Source organism: Heloderma suspectum, chromosome 4 (genome assembly GCF_057233095.1).
Source record: "Heloderma suspectum isolate Gila_16-S chromosome 4, 16-S_ref, whole genome shotgun sequence".
Taxonomy (NCBI): domain Eukaryota; kingdom Metazoa; phylum Chordata; class Lepidosauria; order Squamata; family Helodermatidae; genus Heloderma; species Heloderma suspectum.
In genome coordinates this window covers 259,145,574-259,163,439 of record NC_139461.1, presented here as the reverse complement: position 1 = coordinate 259,163,439, position 17,866 = coordinate 259,145,574, and the positions used below count along the sequence as shown (strand labels likewise).

Genomic DNA, 17,866 nt, shown 5'->3' with positions numbered 1-17,866 from the left:
AGAACCTTCCTCACTACTTTGACAAGATGAATCCCCATATTGCCAGGACCTGGCAAAAGGGAAGGAAGTAACAGCCAGGCCAATTGCATCAGCCTTCTGACACCAATTACCATTTAACCAGTCATATTCCATCCAGTGTCCATTAATGGCCAGCCTACCTTGCAGCCCGTAGGAGAGACAGGGACCTTTCATTAGCCCTTTGGGATCAGTTGCCACTTGACTTCCGCTCTTACTTGGTTAGCCATCTTTTGTATTTTCCTCTCTTAGAAACATGGGAAATAATATGAAAAATAAAATATTATTGGGCCCAATAGTCAATTTAGCATGTTGTTGAGAAGTAGGTGGTGTGATTTCTCTTAAAAATTGCTTTTACTTTTCTTGAATGTATTTCTTACAGGAATATTTGTTTGTGACCTGCATTTAAATAAATTCCTTCTGTCTTTTCCAACAGTTATGCAGAAGGCATGGCGGGAGAGGAATCCTCAGGCCCGAATCAAAGCAGCATATCAAGCTTTAGAATTAAATAATGAGTAAGTTTGGTCACAAGTCTCAACCTAATTTCTGAACCAAAATTAACCCACATGGCACTGATAAGTAATTTCTTAGAGCTTACTCTTATAATCAGCAGACTCAAGTGATGTATCTTTTGTTGGGCTATAACACTTCAGATTGTAGGTGGCATATTGAATGTCGGAATACTCTCCCATGATTTCTAAATCATGGGTTAGCATTATGTGTGAACCAGGTGATTGTGTAAGCTATTTCATCTTTCCCTCCTTAATGGATTCTCTTTGGTAAGAAAAAAGACAGAAGAAATAGGGGAAAAACATAGGAAGTTTACAACTAGAAGATGATGTCTGGACCCCTTGTAAAATTCCCTGAATGAGGCAGGGAGATAACACAGTAAAAGCATTGTCTGGAAGAATCCAATATACCCCTTTGCAAATCTGTTTTGTACATTTGACTTCCCGAGTGCACTGAAATATGCATGAGCCTGCATCCCCTGATCCTGACTCCCACATAACCCCTAACTCTGTTTTGTCTGTGCATGTACACATATAATCTCCCACTGCTATGAATCCTACGCAGCTTTAGCTGTCATCAGTGTGGCCACAAAGGAAGGATCTTCCTTTCTAAAATGGTATAAGAAATCTATGGACAGTTGTTTATATTTGGCAGTATCATAGGAAGCTGCCTTATACTGGGCCAGATAACATGATCAAGCAGCCCACTGTGGTTTATTTAAGCCACGGTGGACTGTGGGTGTCTGTGGGCAGCCATTTTGAGTATTCAAGCCATGACCATGGCTTGTTGTTTCGTCTGAACCTGGCAAGGGTAGGTTGGTGTGGTTAACAAACCACCCACATCCCTAAAACTGCTCATGGGTTCTGGGTCGCTTGTTAACCACGCCAATAACACATCCTAATAACAAGTTGTGGTCATGGCTTGAATATTCAAAAGTCTACCGGCACACAGCACAACCCACCTTGTCTTAAATAGGCCATGGTAGGCTGTGATGATAGTGTGAACTGGGTCAGTGAGTCAGATCATTGGTCCATCTAGCTCAGTATTGTCAGCACTGATTGGCAGTGGCTTCCCACAGTTTGAAGCAGGATTCTTTCCTAGCCCTACCTGAAAATGCTGGGGATTGAACCTGGACCTTCTGCATACAAAGCATGTGCTCCACCACTGAGCAATGACCCATTCCCAGTACTGATGCTGCACTTCTGGTTGTTCCATTTCGCCTGTGGGACCAACCACTAGCCCAACAGGAACTAGTGCTTTCTAAAGCAATCCCAGAAACAAATGGGAATGCTCATTTCTAGAATGGGACAAGTCAGCAGAGTTCCCTTCTGTAAGCTCTACTGACCTTTCCTGTTCTGGAAACAAGTGCTTCAGCTCATTTCTGTTGCTTCAGTAGCTGCTAGCCTCCCCTTGTGCTAGCAGTAGGTCCTGCTAGTGCATAGGCAGCATTTGATACTGCCCATTATAATTAGTGTCCTGTTTTAGGACCTTTTAACACCTTGATTTAGCAATAGATATTGGACGGAATAGGAATTAATTCTATTCCTATTATAGACATACTGTATATTATATTATAATTATTATTATAGACATAGACATACATATAGATAGACATACTGTATATCTGTATGTTCTGTTTTCCTCGTTTGTCCAAAATTTTTTAAACATTATTTTAGAAAGTAGAAAATACAGCAAAGTATTGCTGCAGAATGCCTTCGAGTAAGTCATCTTTCTAGGGAAAAAGTGGAAACACATATCTTGATGGAAATGAACAGTATTTTGTTCAACTGTTATCAGACGGTCTGCTAAATATAGTTCTACATTTTATTTGATCAGAGTTCATTTTAGGTATATTCAGCTCCTGTGCTAGATAAGTTTAATCATTCTGTTCATTATGTCCACATGCAAAATACATCTTAAACTGGTTTCCATCTGAATACCACGTTTTCTTTCTTTTTTCCTTTTAGCTGTGCCACAGCATATGTTCTTTTGGCTGAGGAAGAAGCAACTACTATTGTAGATGCTGAAAAATATTTTAAGCAGGCTCTAAGAGCAGGGGAAACAGTTTATAGAAAATCTCAGCACTGCAGTTCCCAAAGTCCCCAGCATGAAGCACAGCTTAGTAAGTATCCTTTTACAAATTATTCAGTATGAGCACTGGATCTGAGTTGGTCTCACTGAAATCTCTAGCAGAAGCAGTAGCAAACCTGAATGATGAAGGATTAAAACCTATATGAGCACAAAATTAAAAGTGCATAGATTATAAGTATGGTCAGAAGTAATCAGTGACATTGTAATTGCACTTGAGTAGAAAGAACTGAATGTTTTACAGCATAATCCTACACATGTTTGTTCGGAAATAAGACCAATTCAGTTCATTGAGATTTACACCCAGGTAAGTAGGTATGGGATTACAGCCTTAGACCTATTAGCTTGTTTGGAGTATGCAAACCGGGTTAGTATCTGCTGAATGACTTCATCTAGCAATTCTCCAGTAAGCAATCAGTAGCTCACGTTTACAACATCCTCCTCCTTCTCTGTTTTCCCTTCCTCTTACTTTTTTGTGGCATGGAATGTGGTATCTTAATTTTGAAGCCACAAGCAAGTTCTCAACCTTCAGTTTATGATTATGATGGAGAAGCAAATATGTGCTAAGGCTATGGATTTATTTTTTGGATGAGAGGGTGTTAGAGGGTGTCTGGTTCCACATTCATAGGGAAGGTTGAGAAAGCCTTGGATTTGCTATGTGGATTAGGTCAGTATTGGCATATCTGACTTTCTGTGCCTTTCTTTCTTTTTCACAGACTTCATCTCTCCATTTTAGGAACTCAAAGGGACTCATGTTTACTGATACAGATGCTTATTTTCTATAAAACCAATACTAAGCTTACTGAAGAATAACATCAAGCCCTTTACGTCTTAGGGGTAGGGAGGAGGATTTTCTCCACAGTGTAATGGCATTCCCAAAGCAATTCAACAGCAATTATATTGTACACCTATTATGGAAGAGTTGAAACTTAAAAAAAAAAAAAAGAGGCATTTTTTAAAGCCTCACCATGGTCTTATTTTGTGTGCATATTTTTATGGTTTCTGTGTGAAATCACTTTGATAGCTTTATTTATATCCTTAATTGAACAGAAAAATGTTGGAAATAAATGCCTGAGTTGGAAAAAGTGTGACATTTTAGATTTGATGTAACTTGATATATTTCATATAACTTTTTTTCCCAGGAAGAGACACCAATGTGCTGGTTTATGTGAAAAGAAGATTAGCTATGTGTGCAAGGAAACTTGGAAGAATTAAAGAAGCAGTGAAAATAATGAGAGATGTAAGTAGTTTAGAAATAGAAACACAGTTTATTTTTGGCAATATTGTTCTTTTCTCAACCTAATCCCCACAGACAGTAACTTATCAGAGATTGTCAAGGAATTTGAATAGGGTATGTCAGTGGAGCTTGCAGAAGGGAGCTCTGTTCATCTGCCCCGATCCAGAAACAAGCATTTCTGCTAGTTTCTGGGGTTATTTTTAGAAGCGCAAAGCAGTTGCACAAGTGGTTGCTTCTGCGAACGCAATGGAACCAGCAGAGACAGAGTGGCCCCGTTGGATACTGGCCAAAGACTGTAACCCTAGGCACATGTACTGGGGAGTAAATCTCATTGGCTTCAGTGGGTTAGTGTGCATTATCTATTTAGTTACTCTTAAAACTGGATATAAGCATTGGTACTCACAGGAGTAATCATGCATAAGATCAAGCTGCAAGAAAATAATTTGTGTAACCTGATTTATTCTTTCCCCCATCCCCAACCTTTTTACAGTTAATGAAAGAGTTTCCTCTCCTAAGTGTATTGAATATCCATGAAAACCTCCTAGAAGCTCTTCTGGAGCTACAGGCCTATGCTGATGTCCAGGCAGTTCTAGCAAAGTATGATGGTAAGAATGTATAAATGTCATTGTGTGTTAGATGCTAGTTCCTTTGTCTACTTTAATGAAGCATCCATGAATAACTGACCACCTTGTATTGTGATCCTAGGCTGCCGGGTGATGTTGGGTTATTAACAGTAATTGCTGGAGGTGGCACAGTGGACTAGATAGAAACTGTCAGTGTAGATTTGTAGGCATTATCTATGTCCCTGTGATTTGTATCTTGGACTTTCCAAGATCGTCTGTTGTGCCCCATACTGCCAGCTGATATAAATACATTGATATAACTTAATTTTCTGCCACTATTTCAAAAATATTACTACCATTTCTTTCTTCTAGCTGCTCTTTAACTCAAGAGTGTGACCTTTTGTCACAAAGTGTGCTAAGGGGAACATGTCCCTCTGCCCACTTTCCATTCCATATGATTATGGGGACCAGGTAAATGCAGCAATTATATACGTCATTAATTCCTGTTATATCACAGGATCAGTCAAATCAGCAGCTATAGGATCAGGATTTCTTTTTGGCAACTGTAGTAAGTAGCTCCAAGATAAGGCACTGAGTCTCTGGTTTAATAACGGTGTCTGCAGGTTCCTGAATACAAGGTCACAGCATGAGGTAAGTAGCTGCAGGACTGGGATGGATGCCCTTGAGTCTGCTGGAGCAGCTTGAAGGTCTACAGTGCAGGTAGCTGTGGGTTTAGAGGGCATAACCCTAGAGCAGTAGCTGTTGGATCTGAGGAACTGCTACAAAGTGATGTTTGAGGCTGATGAGTAGTTGCAAAGTCAGAATGATCTGTTCCTGAGCTTTCTGGGGAATTGAACAAGGCTTTTCTCATCCACCTATTCCTGTGGGCTTCTGGCTGCTGCTGACTGCACAGGTAGGTCTCTTCAGTGTTTGCTAGCAACCTGTCCTTAGCTTTAGGTCCCTGGCTTTCAAGGAAGCCCAGCCGCTCTTCTCCTCTTCCTCCTATCCCCTTCTTTACCTTCCAGTCTTTGTTCCTTCTAGTTGCTCTTTTCAGCCACTCTTCCTGAGCGCCTTTACTCCAACTCCATCTTTCCTCTTCCCCTGAGCTTCTAGCTGTCAGACTTTTATCCTGTGCTTTTGCCCACCTCTTCCTCCTCCCTCAGAGTCCTGGATCCATTTAAAGAGCCCCTGTCCTGATTCCTTTCTCTTCTGTTTAATCAGCCCTAACTGTGGCTGGCTACTGCTGCTAGGCAAGCAGGAATGCCTAGGGGATTGTACAGTGATCCTTGATCCCTCCTCACACCTTTATATCCATTATAAAGTAATAGCTTGCCCTGTGAGTATTGTTACACTGATATGCATCAATTATTGATCAATTAACTATTTTTTTTTAATTTACCATTTTCAAAGTTTCATTCTTTCCATAGAACATCTCTAGGCAAAGAATTTCAGATCAAAGAACAATAATGTTCTGCAAGTTCAATGCCAAATTTACTTCTTAAATTGCATTTGAGAGGTGAACTAAATAAGTTCTTGTAGCAAGTATTCCTCCATTTTCCCCAGTCAAGTTGCATACTTAATAACTTTTCACCAACATACCTTGGAACACAAAAGAAAACTAAATACTATAATTGGAAATACTTGACAGATTTGGCTTCTGAGACTTCATCAGATGCTACCCGCACTTCTCAAGTTTTCTTTTTTAGTCACAAATTTCTGCCCTATGTACTAGATCTTGTGCTTTTATGGTAATTGTAGCCAAAGGGTATATACATAGGCCTCCCTACAGCTGATTTATTTCAGCAGTTAGTATAAGTGGTTGAGTGATGCTGTGTGATTTTTTTCATTTTATGTGTGTGTGCGTTGGGGAAAGGAGATTTTGAACTGACTTCAGAAAATGTAAAAAGGAGCTTCCAGATGTTTGTAATGCATCTGGAATAGTTAGGGCAAGGTTATTGCTATAGGCTAGAGGAAAGAGATGGAAAAATCCATCCTACATGCTCTTTGCCAGATGTTTGTCTTGTTTGTTACATGCTAGGCAAGTCCAGGAGAGATTGTTTGGAATACGTGTCCTCTGCCTATTTATACAACATAGAGTTTAGACATTGGCCTGGTTATGTTAAATTATAGTTCTGTGTTATGTGAATGAACTTTGAATTTATCAACTCCTCCCTGTCTTCTTCTGTGGCACAACTGTGAAGAGGAGATGGGAAGATTTTGCTTCTGTTTTCAGTTAACTGCAGCTTAGCATTATATCGGACCCTGAAATGTGATTAATCATAACAATGGTTTATTGAAACATGCCAACTTCATAAAACATAGTTTGAAGTTGGCATGTTTCTGTAAGACCATAGTTAAGACTGACCAGGGATTTAGACTGAACTCTAAACTGTGGTTAATTAAAAATGAAAGCAAAAGCTTCCAATGTTTTCCTGGAAGCCATACCAGAGGAGGGGAAGCCCAGAGCAGTAGCTGATGAGCCCGTCTCATTCACATAATACTAAACCATAGTTTAGTGTTGCAACTGAATGCAGCCATTGATATTTTATTGTTGCATTATATTTTATTGAAGAATTACAAATGTTTCGGCCTGAGGGCATATTTGGCCCAGTAGTAGATGTATATAACTTTGTGAAATACATTTCTTGTTTTTGAAAAGACAAAGCTGACAATTTGACATTTGAAAAAGTTTCCTCTGAACTCTGAACAGTTACCCTGAAACTAATTCCTACATTTCTGATTAATTTAAGTCAGGGAGCATAGCTCAATGGGATAGCATGAGCTTTGTATGTATAAAGTCCCAGATTCAGTCCCTCACACCTCCAGCAGAGGGGCATGCAAGGCCTGGGACACTGAAAAGTTGCTCCAGTTCAGATGGAGAGTCTGGATCTGAGCTTGATGGAGCCATTGCTTTGATCCATTCTATATCATAGCTTTGTTGTTGTTGTTTATTCGTTCAGTTGCTTCCGACTCTTTGTGACTTCATGGACCAGCCCACACCAGAGCTTCCTGTTGGCCGTCGCCACCCTCAACTCCCCCAAGGTCGAGTCCGTCACCTCCAGAATATCATCCATCCATCTTGCCCTTGGTCGGCCCCTCTTCCTTTTGCCTTCCACTTTCCCTAGCATCAGCATCTTCTCCAGGGTATCGTATCTTCTCATTATGTGGCCAAAGTACTTCAGTTTTGCCTTTAATATCTTTCCCTCAAGTGAGCAGTCTGGCTTTATTTTCTGGAGTATGGACTGGTTTGCTCTTCTTGCAGTCCAAGGCACTCTCAGAATTTTCCTCCAACACCACAGTTCAAAAGCATCTATCTTCCTTCGCTCAGCCTTCCTTATGGTCCAGCTCTCGCAGCCATAGGTTACTACGGGGAATACCATTGCTTTAACTATGCGGACCTTTGTCAATGTGATGTCTCTGCTCTTCACTATTTTATCAAGATTTGTCATTGCTGTCCTCCCAAGAAGTAAACGTCTTCTGATTTCCTGGCTGCAGTCAGCATCTGCAGTAATCTTTGCACCTAGAAAGGCAAGGTCTGTCACTGCCTCCACGTTTTCTCCCTGTATTTGCCAGTTATCAATCAAGCTGGTTGCCATAATCTTGGTTTTTTTGAGGTTGAACTGCAACCCAGCTTTTGCACTTTCTTCTTTCACCTTTGTCATCAAGTTCCTCAGCTCCTCCTCGCTTTCAGCCATCAAAGTAGTATCATCTGCATATCTGAGATTGTTAATGTTTCTTCCAGCGATTTTAACTCCAGCCTTGGCTTCATCAAGCCCAGCACGTCACATGATGTGTTCTGCGTACAGGTTGAATAGGTAGGGTGAGAGTATACAACCCTGCCGTACTCCTTTCCCAATCTTAAACCAGTCCGTTGTTCCGTGGTCTGTTCTTACCGTTGCTACTTGGTCGTTATACAGATTCCTCAGGAGGCAGACAATATGACTTGGTATCCCCATACCACCAAGAACTTGTCACAATTTGTTATGATCCACACAGTCAAAGGCTTTAGAATAGTCAATAAAACTGAAGTAGATGTTTTTCTGAAACTCCCTGGCTTTCTCCGTTATCCAGCGGATATTGGCAATTTGGTCTCTAGTTCCTCTGCCTTTTCGAAACCCAGCTTGTATATCTGGCAACTCTCATTCCATGAATTGCTGGAGTCTGCCTTGCAAGATCTTGAGCATTACTTTACTGGCATGTGAAATAAGTGCCACTGTTCGATAGATTGAACATTCTTTAGTGTTTCCCTTTTTTGGTATGGGGATATCAGTTGATTTTTTCCAATCTGTTGGCCATTCTTGTGTTTTCCAAATTTGCTGGCATATGGCATGCATCACCTTGACAGCATCATCTGTATAGGAATGATAATAATATCGGGGATAGGTTTGATGCCCTGCCTCATAGATCTTACATTCCAGGTTCCTATGGTGTGTTGATCTTTAGAACATCGGATTCATCGCTCACCACCAGCACCGTTGGCCGCTAGCCGTCCGTTCAGCTTTGAGCTAGCTGTGTCACCACATCTGGGGCTAGTTGAACTTATCCTCTGTTCCTCCTCAGCAGCATTTTGACCATCTTCCAACCTGGGAGTCCCATCTTCCGATTGTATACCGACATATCTCTGGTTGTACTGATCCATTTAGTTTTCACGGCAATAATACTGGGGTGGGTTGCCGTTATCTTCCCAGGGATCATATTTAGTCTGACCTCTCTGCCATGACCTTCCAGTCTTGGGTGTCCCTTCACGGTTTAGCTCATGGCATCATTGAGGTGCTCAAGCTCCAGCACCACGACAAGGTAACAATATTCTTTGCTGGAGATATATCATAGCTACTTACATCTTTATCTAAGTAAACACAAATTTAGACATGTGCTGATGCTAAGTGTTCATGTATACGTTGATGTGAAGGGTCCACAATTTTTCTCACCAGTCTTGCCATGGCAGGTGAACTGCCACTCTCTGGCAAGTGTGACGAGAACCAGCCATTAACTCAGAGGTGGGCAACTCTGGAAGTTTAAGGAACCATCCCCCCACCCACACCCCTGTGGGCCACACTCCTCCAGCCATTTCACCACCAAATTTGGTGGCAGCAAAAAAATAGGTGATTTGCTTCCGAATTTTGGTACTCAAATAGCAAAATTTAGCATGTTCTCAAGCTAAATTGGCATGTTGGAGCATTCCATAGTGGTTTGCTGCCAAAATTTGGCAGCAAACTGCTGTTTGTTTTGTTTTTTGCTGCTGTGAGTTTCCATTGCAAGAGCTGCACCGGGAGGCGGCAGGGGCCGCATGTGTTTCACCTCTGCTTTAACTCAGTCTCGGAGCTGGACAGGAGGATGAGGATCATCCCTGCCATTGTGCTGCATCGCAGAGGGCCTAGTGCTGCTGTGGTGATGGTCCCTGGAAGGAATGCTCGGGATTATTTTTGATGCTGAGCCTCCAAGGAGCAGTGGGAAGCCTCAGCCTTCTTCTCCTGCTTGGAATTGGGCAAGTGAGCAGGCATTGTCCCTGCAATTGTGCTGGGCTTCTGAGGCCCTCCAAAGTGCAGTACAACTGGAGTGACAATCTCTGCCCCTCTCCAGATCTCAGGTTGGAGCTAATGAGGGGAGCAGGGGTCGCCCCTGATCTCGTGGTGTGATGCAATATAACAGCAAAACACACACCCCTTCTGGGGAGGGCAGGGTTTTGCAGCAGCCATGCATTTTTGGTTGGCCACAAGGACCAGCCAGAAATTGTGGACCTCTGGTCAGGGAAGAGAGAGGAGAGAGTGTGAGAGAGAGATGGGCAAGAGAAGCAAAGTGGACAGGAGAGTGACTTTGCAAGAAATTGTGGGGATGGTGATAAAGAAAGAGGAGGTTAGTACAGCCATGCAAGTGTGTATAGAATTGCGGTGTTGGTTTGAAATAAACAGCTCTGTTTGGATCATGATTGTTTTATGCTCTGATTTCTTGTTGACCAATTTATTATAAACATAGAAATGCTGGGTAAAGCATATGAGCGGAAAGGGACCCCTTTGAACTTTAGTTTCAGATACATCTACTGTATAAATAATTCCCAGTGTAAATGGCTCTTTTCAGAGGGAGTGATTTTTGAAATGTTTCTCACTTTAGGATCTAAAGACATCCATTTATTGTTCCATAGATATCAGCCTTCCAAAATCAGCAGCAATATGTTACACAGCAGCACTCTTAAAGGCCAGAGCGGTTTCAGATAGGTAAGTGAAATATTTGAACCAGACATTAATATAGTACCAAAGGAGCCTGTTTATAGCTTACATACAACATGGGGTTAAAACCTAATCGCAATAGGGTTCTCACAACTCTAAAAACAAGATTGTTCAATATAAGCCAGCTGATATGGTACTTTGGCCCTTGGTGACAATCATAGCATCTACTGATGGTGAGCTTTATATGCAAAGTAAAGTGATCATCTGAGTCATTGTACACCCAAATCTTGGCCCGTACTCAGTGATTTATGAGATGGGTAATGCACAGTTCATCACTTGCTTGCCAGGGATCGTGATATGCAGTTAAGTAGCCATGTGACCACTTCATTGTCATATGCATTGAAAGCTCATGATAGACTTGTTGATGCCAAGGCAAAGATAATCATCATTTGACTTCTTTCTGCTTCTCTTGAACAGCAAAATAGTAACTACATGGAGGCCATTTGCAAGTGCATTTATGCAGCGGCTGCTACAAATGGCAAGCTGTTTCTCTCATGATCTTCTCCATGGTTCTACAAATTGGCAATTGGACTTTGTTGTAGCACAGAAACAGCTGTCCATTGTTCTAGGAGGTGGGGATGTGTGTGGCAAGTTGGTGCATGTAATCAGCTTACCATATGAAGCAGAACCTGTATGGGTTCAATTCAAAACAACCAACATTTGAGTGCTGTTTTGTGTAAATTGAGCTTAGTCCAAAAAAGACAGAGATGCGCCTGGTTAGTCAAAAGGCAGATCAGAGAACAGGGATTCAGCTTGTGCTTTGTGGGGTTACACTCCCCCTGAAGACTCAGGCTCGTAGTTTCAGTGTACTTCTGGACTCAGCCTTGAACCTGGATTCTGAGGTTTCAGCAGTGGCCAGATTGCATTTGCACAGCTGAGGCTAGTGCGTCAACTGCGCCCATTTCTAGAGACGTCTGATCTGGCCACAGTCACACAAGTTTTATTTACATCCCATTTTGACTACTCTAGTGTGCTTTACAGGGGCTGCCTTTGAAAACTGTTCAGAAATTTCAGCTGGTCCAGAATGCTGCAGCCAGACTGTTGACCTGGGCTGGTTACAGGGAACTTGTGACTCTCTTGTTACAACAGCTTCAGTGGCTACCAGTCTGTTTCTGGGCAGAACTCAAAGTGCTGGTTATGACCTATAAAGCCCTGTACAGCTTGGGACCAGGCTATCTGAAAGACTGCCTTCTCTCATACAAGCCTGCCTGGTTCTTAAGATGTTTCGGAGATCTTTTGAGACCACTGCTTTCAGAGGCACATTTGGTGGCAACATGAAAGAGGGCCTTCTCAGTGGCCATTCCCAGGTTATGGAATTCCCTACTGAGGGAGGCTAGGTTCGCTCCCTCTCTGTTATCCTTCTGACGGCAGGCAAAAGTCACTTTATTCAAGTGTGCCTTTAGTGTGTAAGTGGGTCTGTTGAGCTGGATGCTGTTTTTACTCTAGTTGTTATTGCTGTTGTGTTTTTAATTGTTTTTAAATGTATTTTAATGGATCTGCTTATTTTTTAATCAAGTTTTATTAGTGGTTGTAAGCCACTTTGAATGCCTTTTTTGGTAGAAAGGCAGGGTACAAATGAAATAAATAAATTGTCCAAGCTATACTCCAAGATGGGTAGGGGCATTTGGTTCTCCTGTGTCTGTCTTTAAACTTTAAATGAGATCTTCTGAGTTTGCAGTGATCTACTCTTTCTGTACATTCAGTTAGATAGCTGACCACAGTATATGGAAGATGAATTCCTGCTTTCATTCAAAGATTGGCCTTGGTAATAGCTTTTCTTGATAGCTCAGTTCAGATTTGGATATAAAGTGATGAACTCTTCCTGTAAGTACAGAATTTTGCAGCTGGCAATTTGAAGTAGTGTTCAGTGCTTTGTTTTATTAAACTCTTGCTGCCTCAGGATATCAACCCAGCTAATTTCAGTTTTTGCTCCTAAGTTTTCTTCCTTATTATTTTACCTTTTAAAGGGCTTTTCTTTGCCTCGGTTTTAGTAACTCAACAAGCTTTTGGACGTTTCTGCACTGGAAAAATTGCTGAAAAGGCCAGCTGAAATGATCACGGGGCTGGAGCACCGCCCCTATGAGGGAAGGTTACAAGAACTGGGATTGTTTAGCTTGGAAAAACAGCGAGTAAGGGAGGACATGAGAGGGATGTACAAAATTATGCATGGTGTGGAGAAAGTGGATAGGGAGACATTTTTCTCCCTCCCTCACAATACTAGAATCTGGGGTCATCCTATGAAGGTGATTGGTGGGAGATTCAGGACAGATAAAAGGAAGTACTTCTTCATGCAGCACCTAGTCAGTCTATGGAATTTGCTACCACAAGACGTAGTGATGGCCACCAAATTAGATGGCTTTAAAAGGGGGTAAGACAAATTCCTGGAGGAAAAGGCTATCAATGACTACTAGTCCTGACGGCTCTATGCTACATCCGGTATCAGAGGCAGTAAGTCTATGTACATCAGTTGCTGGGGAACATTGGTGGGAAGGAGGGTGATGTCGCACTCACGTCCTGCTTGTGGGTTTCCTGTCGACAGTTGGTTGGCCACTGTGTGAACAGAATGCTGGACTAGATGGACCCTTGGTCTCATCCAGCATGGCTCTTCTTATGTTGCTGCAGGTTCTCTCCAGAGACAGCCTCTAGAAGAGGGCTTAGCACAGCAGAGATTAATGCTGTAGAGGCAATACACAGAGCTGTTGAATTTAACCCTCACGTTCCAAAGGTAAGTGCGTCTTTGTTACCCTGTAAGGTAAGCAGACCAAAATAGTTACTTGTGGTTGAATCTGAGATGCTTCTTTTGAACACTTCTCTACATACATCATACTGAGGGTGGAACTACACGTTATGACTAGGAAAATGCAGGATTCACAACACTTGTGTTTGACTTGTGAGGCAAATGTTGTCTCACATGGCAAGCACTCGCAGGAAAGCAGTAGTGAGTGAGAGAGGGCAAATCCTCCCCAGCAGTTTTAATCCCCACACCCACCCCTTGAAATGGGCTCTCAAATGGAAAGTAAGTTCAACTACAGGGAAAGCAACAGAGGGAAAGGGGCATAAATTTGCATATGATTTTATGTATAGATGCAATTTAAATCTGAATTGTTAGAATTTGCCCTTGCAATAATTTTCCTTTACAATTCCCTTCTCCACCCCATGCATTCACGTTACTTCAGACGAATGTGGGTTGGGAAACGCAAATTTTTCAAAATACCTTCTTAAAGCAGAACTACCACATGTTGCCTACCCCTGTACTAATATGTTAATTGGCATGTTTATTTGTATTATAGTTGCCAAAAAAGTAGAGTCCTCCAGTTCAAAATGCGATAAATGTTTCAAATGCATCCTTGAGGTCTCCCCTCTCTCTCTTGTTTTTGTTTTGTTCCTTTGACCTTTAGCGCCCTAAATGGCCTGGATCTGGAATATCAGTATGTTTTCATATATGAATCTCCCTAGGAATGAAGAACTGCTGGCAAATTTGTTGTTGTTGCTCTAGGCGCTGCCACTCTTTCAGTCCTCAACCAGGAACAGGGCATTTTCATTGATAGTCCTGGTACTATGGAACATCCTTTCTATTGTGTGTATTTATTTTTAGGAACTAGAAAACTCATTTTCCTGAGAGGGAGCCATGTTAGTCTGTTTCAGCACAAACAATGAAGTCTTGTGGCACCATAAGGACTAACAAATTCATTATGGCAAAAGCTTTTGTGAACTGGAGTGTCACAGTTTTGAACTCATTGGCTGGGTTCATACAACATGCTAATGCACATTCAGTGGTTGAATGTGGGTTGTTGTTGAACCACGGGTTAGTGTGTTGTCCAAACCCAGGACATTTTCCTCAGGGTGGTTTCTTAACCATGCAGTGTGGCTTATTTTTCTTGAACAAGCCACCTTGAGAACTCATGTTTTTTTTTTTTGTTGGATTCTTCAGGGTGGTTAACAAGCCACACTGCATGGTTAACAAGCCACCCTGCAGGAAATGTTCTGGGTTCAGACAACACACTAACCCACGGTTCAACAACAACCCACACTCAACCACCGAATGTGGGTTAGTGTGTTGTGTGAATCCACCATTGTCCTTTATTTCTGAGTCGCTGCATTCTGGAATGTATTTGTTTTAAAGCTGTATTGAGATTGCTGTGTGGTTTTATTGCTCTGTTGTAACCCACCTTAAGTCCTGCTTTTGCTGGACAAGTGTCATATAGATCTACATAGAAATATATAAACCATTTCTGCCTCATAGTACCGAGCATGTATCCCTTTGTGTCTGCTGGCTGCTTTTGAGCTCCTGAGTTAATAGGATTGGCTTATCAAGGTCATTTGGGGATCTCCTGCTAACTGATTCCACACTGCTTTCCCAGCCAGAGTCTTCCATCTCTTTCATTTACCCATACACAGAATATGCTTATATGGTTGCCTCATCGGGTGGGCACATGTCTGCCCTGCTGGTACATTCAAGGAAAACAAGTTAAGATGTTGTGCTAGAGCATTATCTTACCTTCCTGTTGGTGGAGCCATGTTGATTGATTCTCCAACTTTATCAGAATGATCCCTGTAAATTAAGAGAAAATTGTTCAGGTAACTAAGGAAAATCAAAGGTAGTTGCTTGGCTGGTGGTGCTTGTTGTTAAAGCCCTGGTGCAATATGAGCTCAAGGAGTCACTTCAGGTGCCTTTTCAATGTAGATTCCAGAAAAAAAGTCTTGGGGAACACAGAGGAATGTTCTGTTGACCCATAAATCCTTAGCCAATTAAAATGGGTGGGAATCTGTTATGCATAAACTTATGCATCACTTCCCACCACAAAAAGCAGTCTCAAAGTGACTTACACATACAATACAAAAATCCAAGATTAATGTAATGGGGGGTGGGGGAATCAATGTAAACCATAATAAGCACAATACTACAAATAAAACTAAATATCATAAAAACATAATCTAACACAATACAAAATGAAAAGTGTTTGTTCACCAATACACAAAATCTACCCCTACTCACACCCTAGAATGAACATCACAAAAGCAGCCCACAACAGTTGGGCTATAACTAATGTCCAAATGCCTGCGGAAATAAGTCTTTGGTGCTGAAAAGATGACAATGTTGGTGCTAGACAAGCTTGCTTGGGGAGAATGTTCCATAAACACAGGGCTATCACAGCCAATTCCCAGACTGACACAGCTTGAGCATATCTTGACATGGGTATATAGAGGTGCTGTATACCCCCTCTGAAGCTGACCTCAGGGACTGGGCAGGTTCATATGGGGAGAGACAGTCCTTGAAGTACTGGGGTCCCAAGCTGTATAACCTATGGGGCTATCCCCATTGCTTTTATTTTCAAGTGAATATGAGGCAAGTTGATCCTATGTACATGAGTCAGGATAAGAAAAATTAAGTGGGTGGGGGGAGAAATGAAGGGGTACAGCACAGCAAACACTCCTAGCAATTGCTCATCTCCTTAGGGAGACCCACCTACCACTTTGAGAACTATGAGAACAGAACAGCTAGCCAGGAAAAATGATCCTATCAGCATTATTTTGGACAACTTCAACAGTAGGCAGTCAGAACTATAGCATATTGTACATAGAAATAAGTTAAAATAACTTCTCTAGGGAAGTCCTTGTGTTTTTTTGCATGCTTTTATAAGCTTTTTCCCCCCAAAAAGAGTGATTGCTAATGGACCAGTTTCTTTGTCTAATAGGAAGTGAAAGCTTTTTCTAAACAGCTGAAATGTAGGATTTCATCCAGTTGAAAACTAGATGCATCAGATAAGTCAGACAATAAGAAACAGATGGGTTCTTAAATGGATATTTGAGTTAGTGTTTTAGTCCCATCCTTTTGTTTGTAATTATAGGTCGTTCCAGGGAAGGACACTGAGGCTTTAAAACTGTTCCTCTGGGAGGCATTCCTCTAGTCTTGTCCTGTGTCTTCTGGGCATGCAGGGCTTCTCTCTTCTGCTTTTTAAATTCTGTAGATGGGGGCAGGGGGAGGGCATAGACCAGTATGACCAGTAATGGTGAGGAACTTCTAACCTCACGTAGCTATCTGATTAACCAAGGAACTCAAGGAGGGCACTGGCTCTAGGACTTAAACTATGTAGGAGGAGGCTGCAGAGTCAAACAAGACTAAGAACAAAGCAGCAGAAACAGCAGTGCTTGTTGGCACCAAACTGTGGATATAGATGTCCTCTCTTTATATATGGTTTATTTTTTAGTGTGTTAATTGTTTTGCTTGTAAGATGCCCTTAGCATTTTGAAATGGAAAGTCAGGGTATAAATAAAATAGAACAAAATCTTAGACATGTGTCCAAGTGGCAGGCTCTCATAGCATGTTTTCAGCCTCCTGCTGCAAGATCTTGTAGTAAGTTTTTACAGACCAGGAGTCTGAGCCTATCCCCTCCTCTGCTCCCATCACAGAAGGGCATTCCCTGTACCCTTTGTCAAGCTGCTGGTGGTCTGTGAGCCTCACTGCTCAAACAAAGAGGGGCATAGCTGAAGAAGGTTGTTCAGCTTTGGCATCGTGCAGCCTGTCTCAATCCTCCTCCAACTTAAGAGCCAGGGACTGCTAATGTCTCCTCAAGCAGTTCAAGCACTGGAACCATCCATGTTCTAGCAGTAGTTCTGAGAACCCTGGCCAAGCACCAGTACTTCACCACCTGCTTCCTGCCCCCAACCAGCAAAGGCACATACTAACCCAGCAATGGGATAAGAAAATAGCTCCTGACGTTTCTCTTCCCCCCGCCCCACTTTGCACCAAACAAGACCTAGAATTTAATTCCTCTTATTTAGGCAAAGGTTATTTAGAATAGATCCTACAAAGACAAACTCTCTGCCCTAACCCTCTGAAAGTTATGGCACATACTATCCATGTATGAATGCATAATAAAGTTTAATATTATGAAGTTAGGGGAATGAGTGCCTTATAAATTTCTTTACAATGATTGATAGGATGGAGAAGCTGAACTTCTTCAAATTCAGTTAATAGTGGTATTATGTCTTGTCTATACGGTAGAAATGAGAGCTGATTTTTTAAAAAATGCAAAGCATACTTTGAAAAGTTCTGGGAGCCATTATTCTATTCTTGAGAGAATATTGTCCTCTGGAAATGGTATAAGACATTTGAAGCTCCCTTTAATGTTATATACCACAATGCATATAGCTAGAAAGCTTTAAAATACAGGTTATCCCTGTTCTGATTTTAGTAGGACTTTCTTCTTGTAAAGCTGGGCAATTTA

At 41.7% G+C, this 17,866-nt stretch overlaps 1 protein-coding gene across 1 annotated transcript in view; it reads left to right on the top strand.

Annotated features, from left to right (window-relative positions):
• ST7L (suppression of tumorigenicity 7 like) overlaps nt 1-17,866 on the top strand; it is a 74,397-nt gene that overhangs the window by 21,738 nt on the left and 34,793 nt on the right. Inside the window, exons 6-11 of the mRNA XM_084853453.1 lie at nt 452-530; nt 2,493-2,647; nt 3,756-3,853; nt 4,341-4,455; nt 10,553-10,625; nt 13,260-13,362. Coding sequence (XP_084709579.1) covers nt 452-530; nt 2,493-2,647; nt 3,756-3,853; nt 4,341-4,455; nt 10,553-10,625; nt 13,260-13,362 — 623 coding nt within the window. The remainder of the gene's footprint in view (nt 1-451; nt 531-2,492; nt 2,648-3,755; nt 3,854-4,340; nt 4,456-10,552; nt 10,626-13,259; nt 13,363-17,866) is intronic.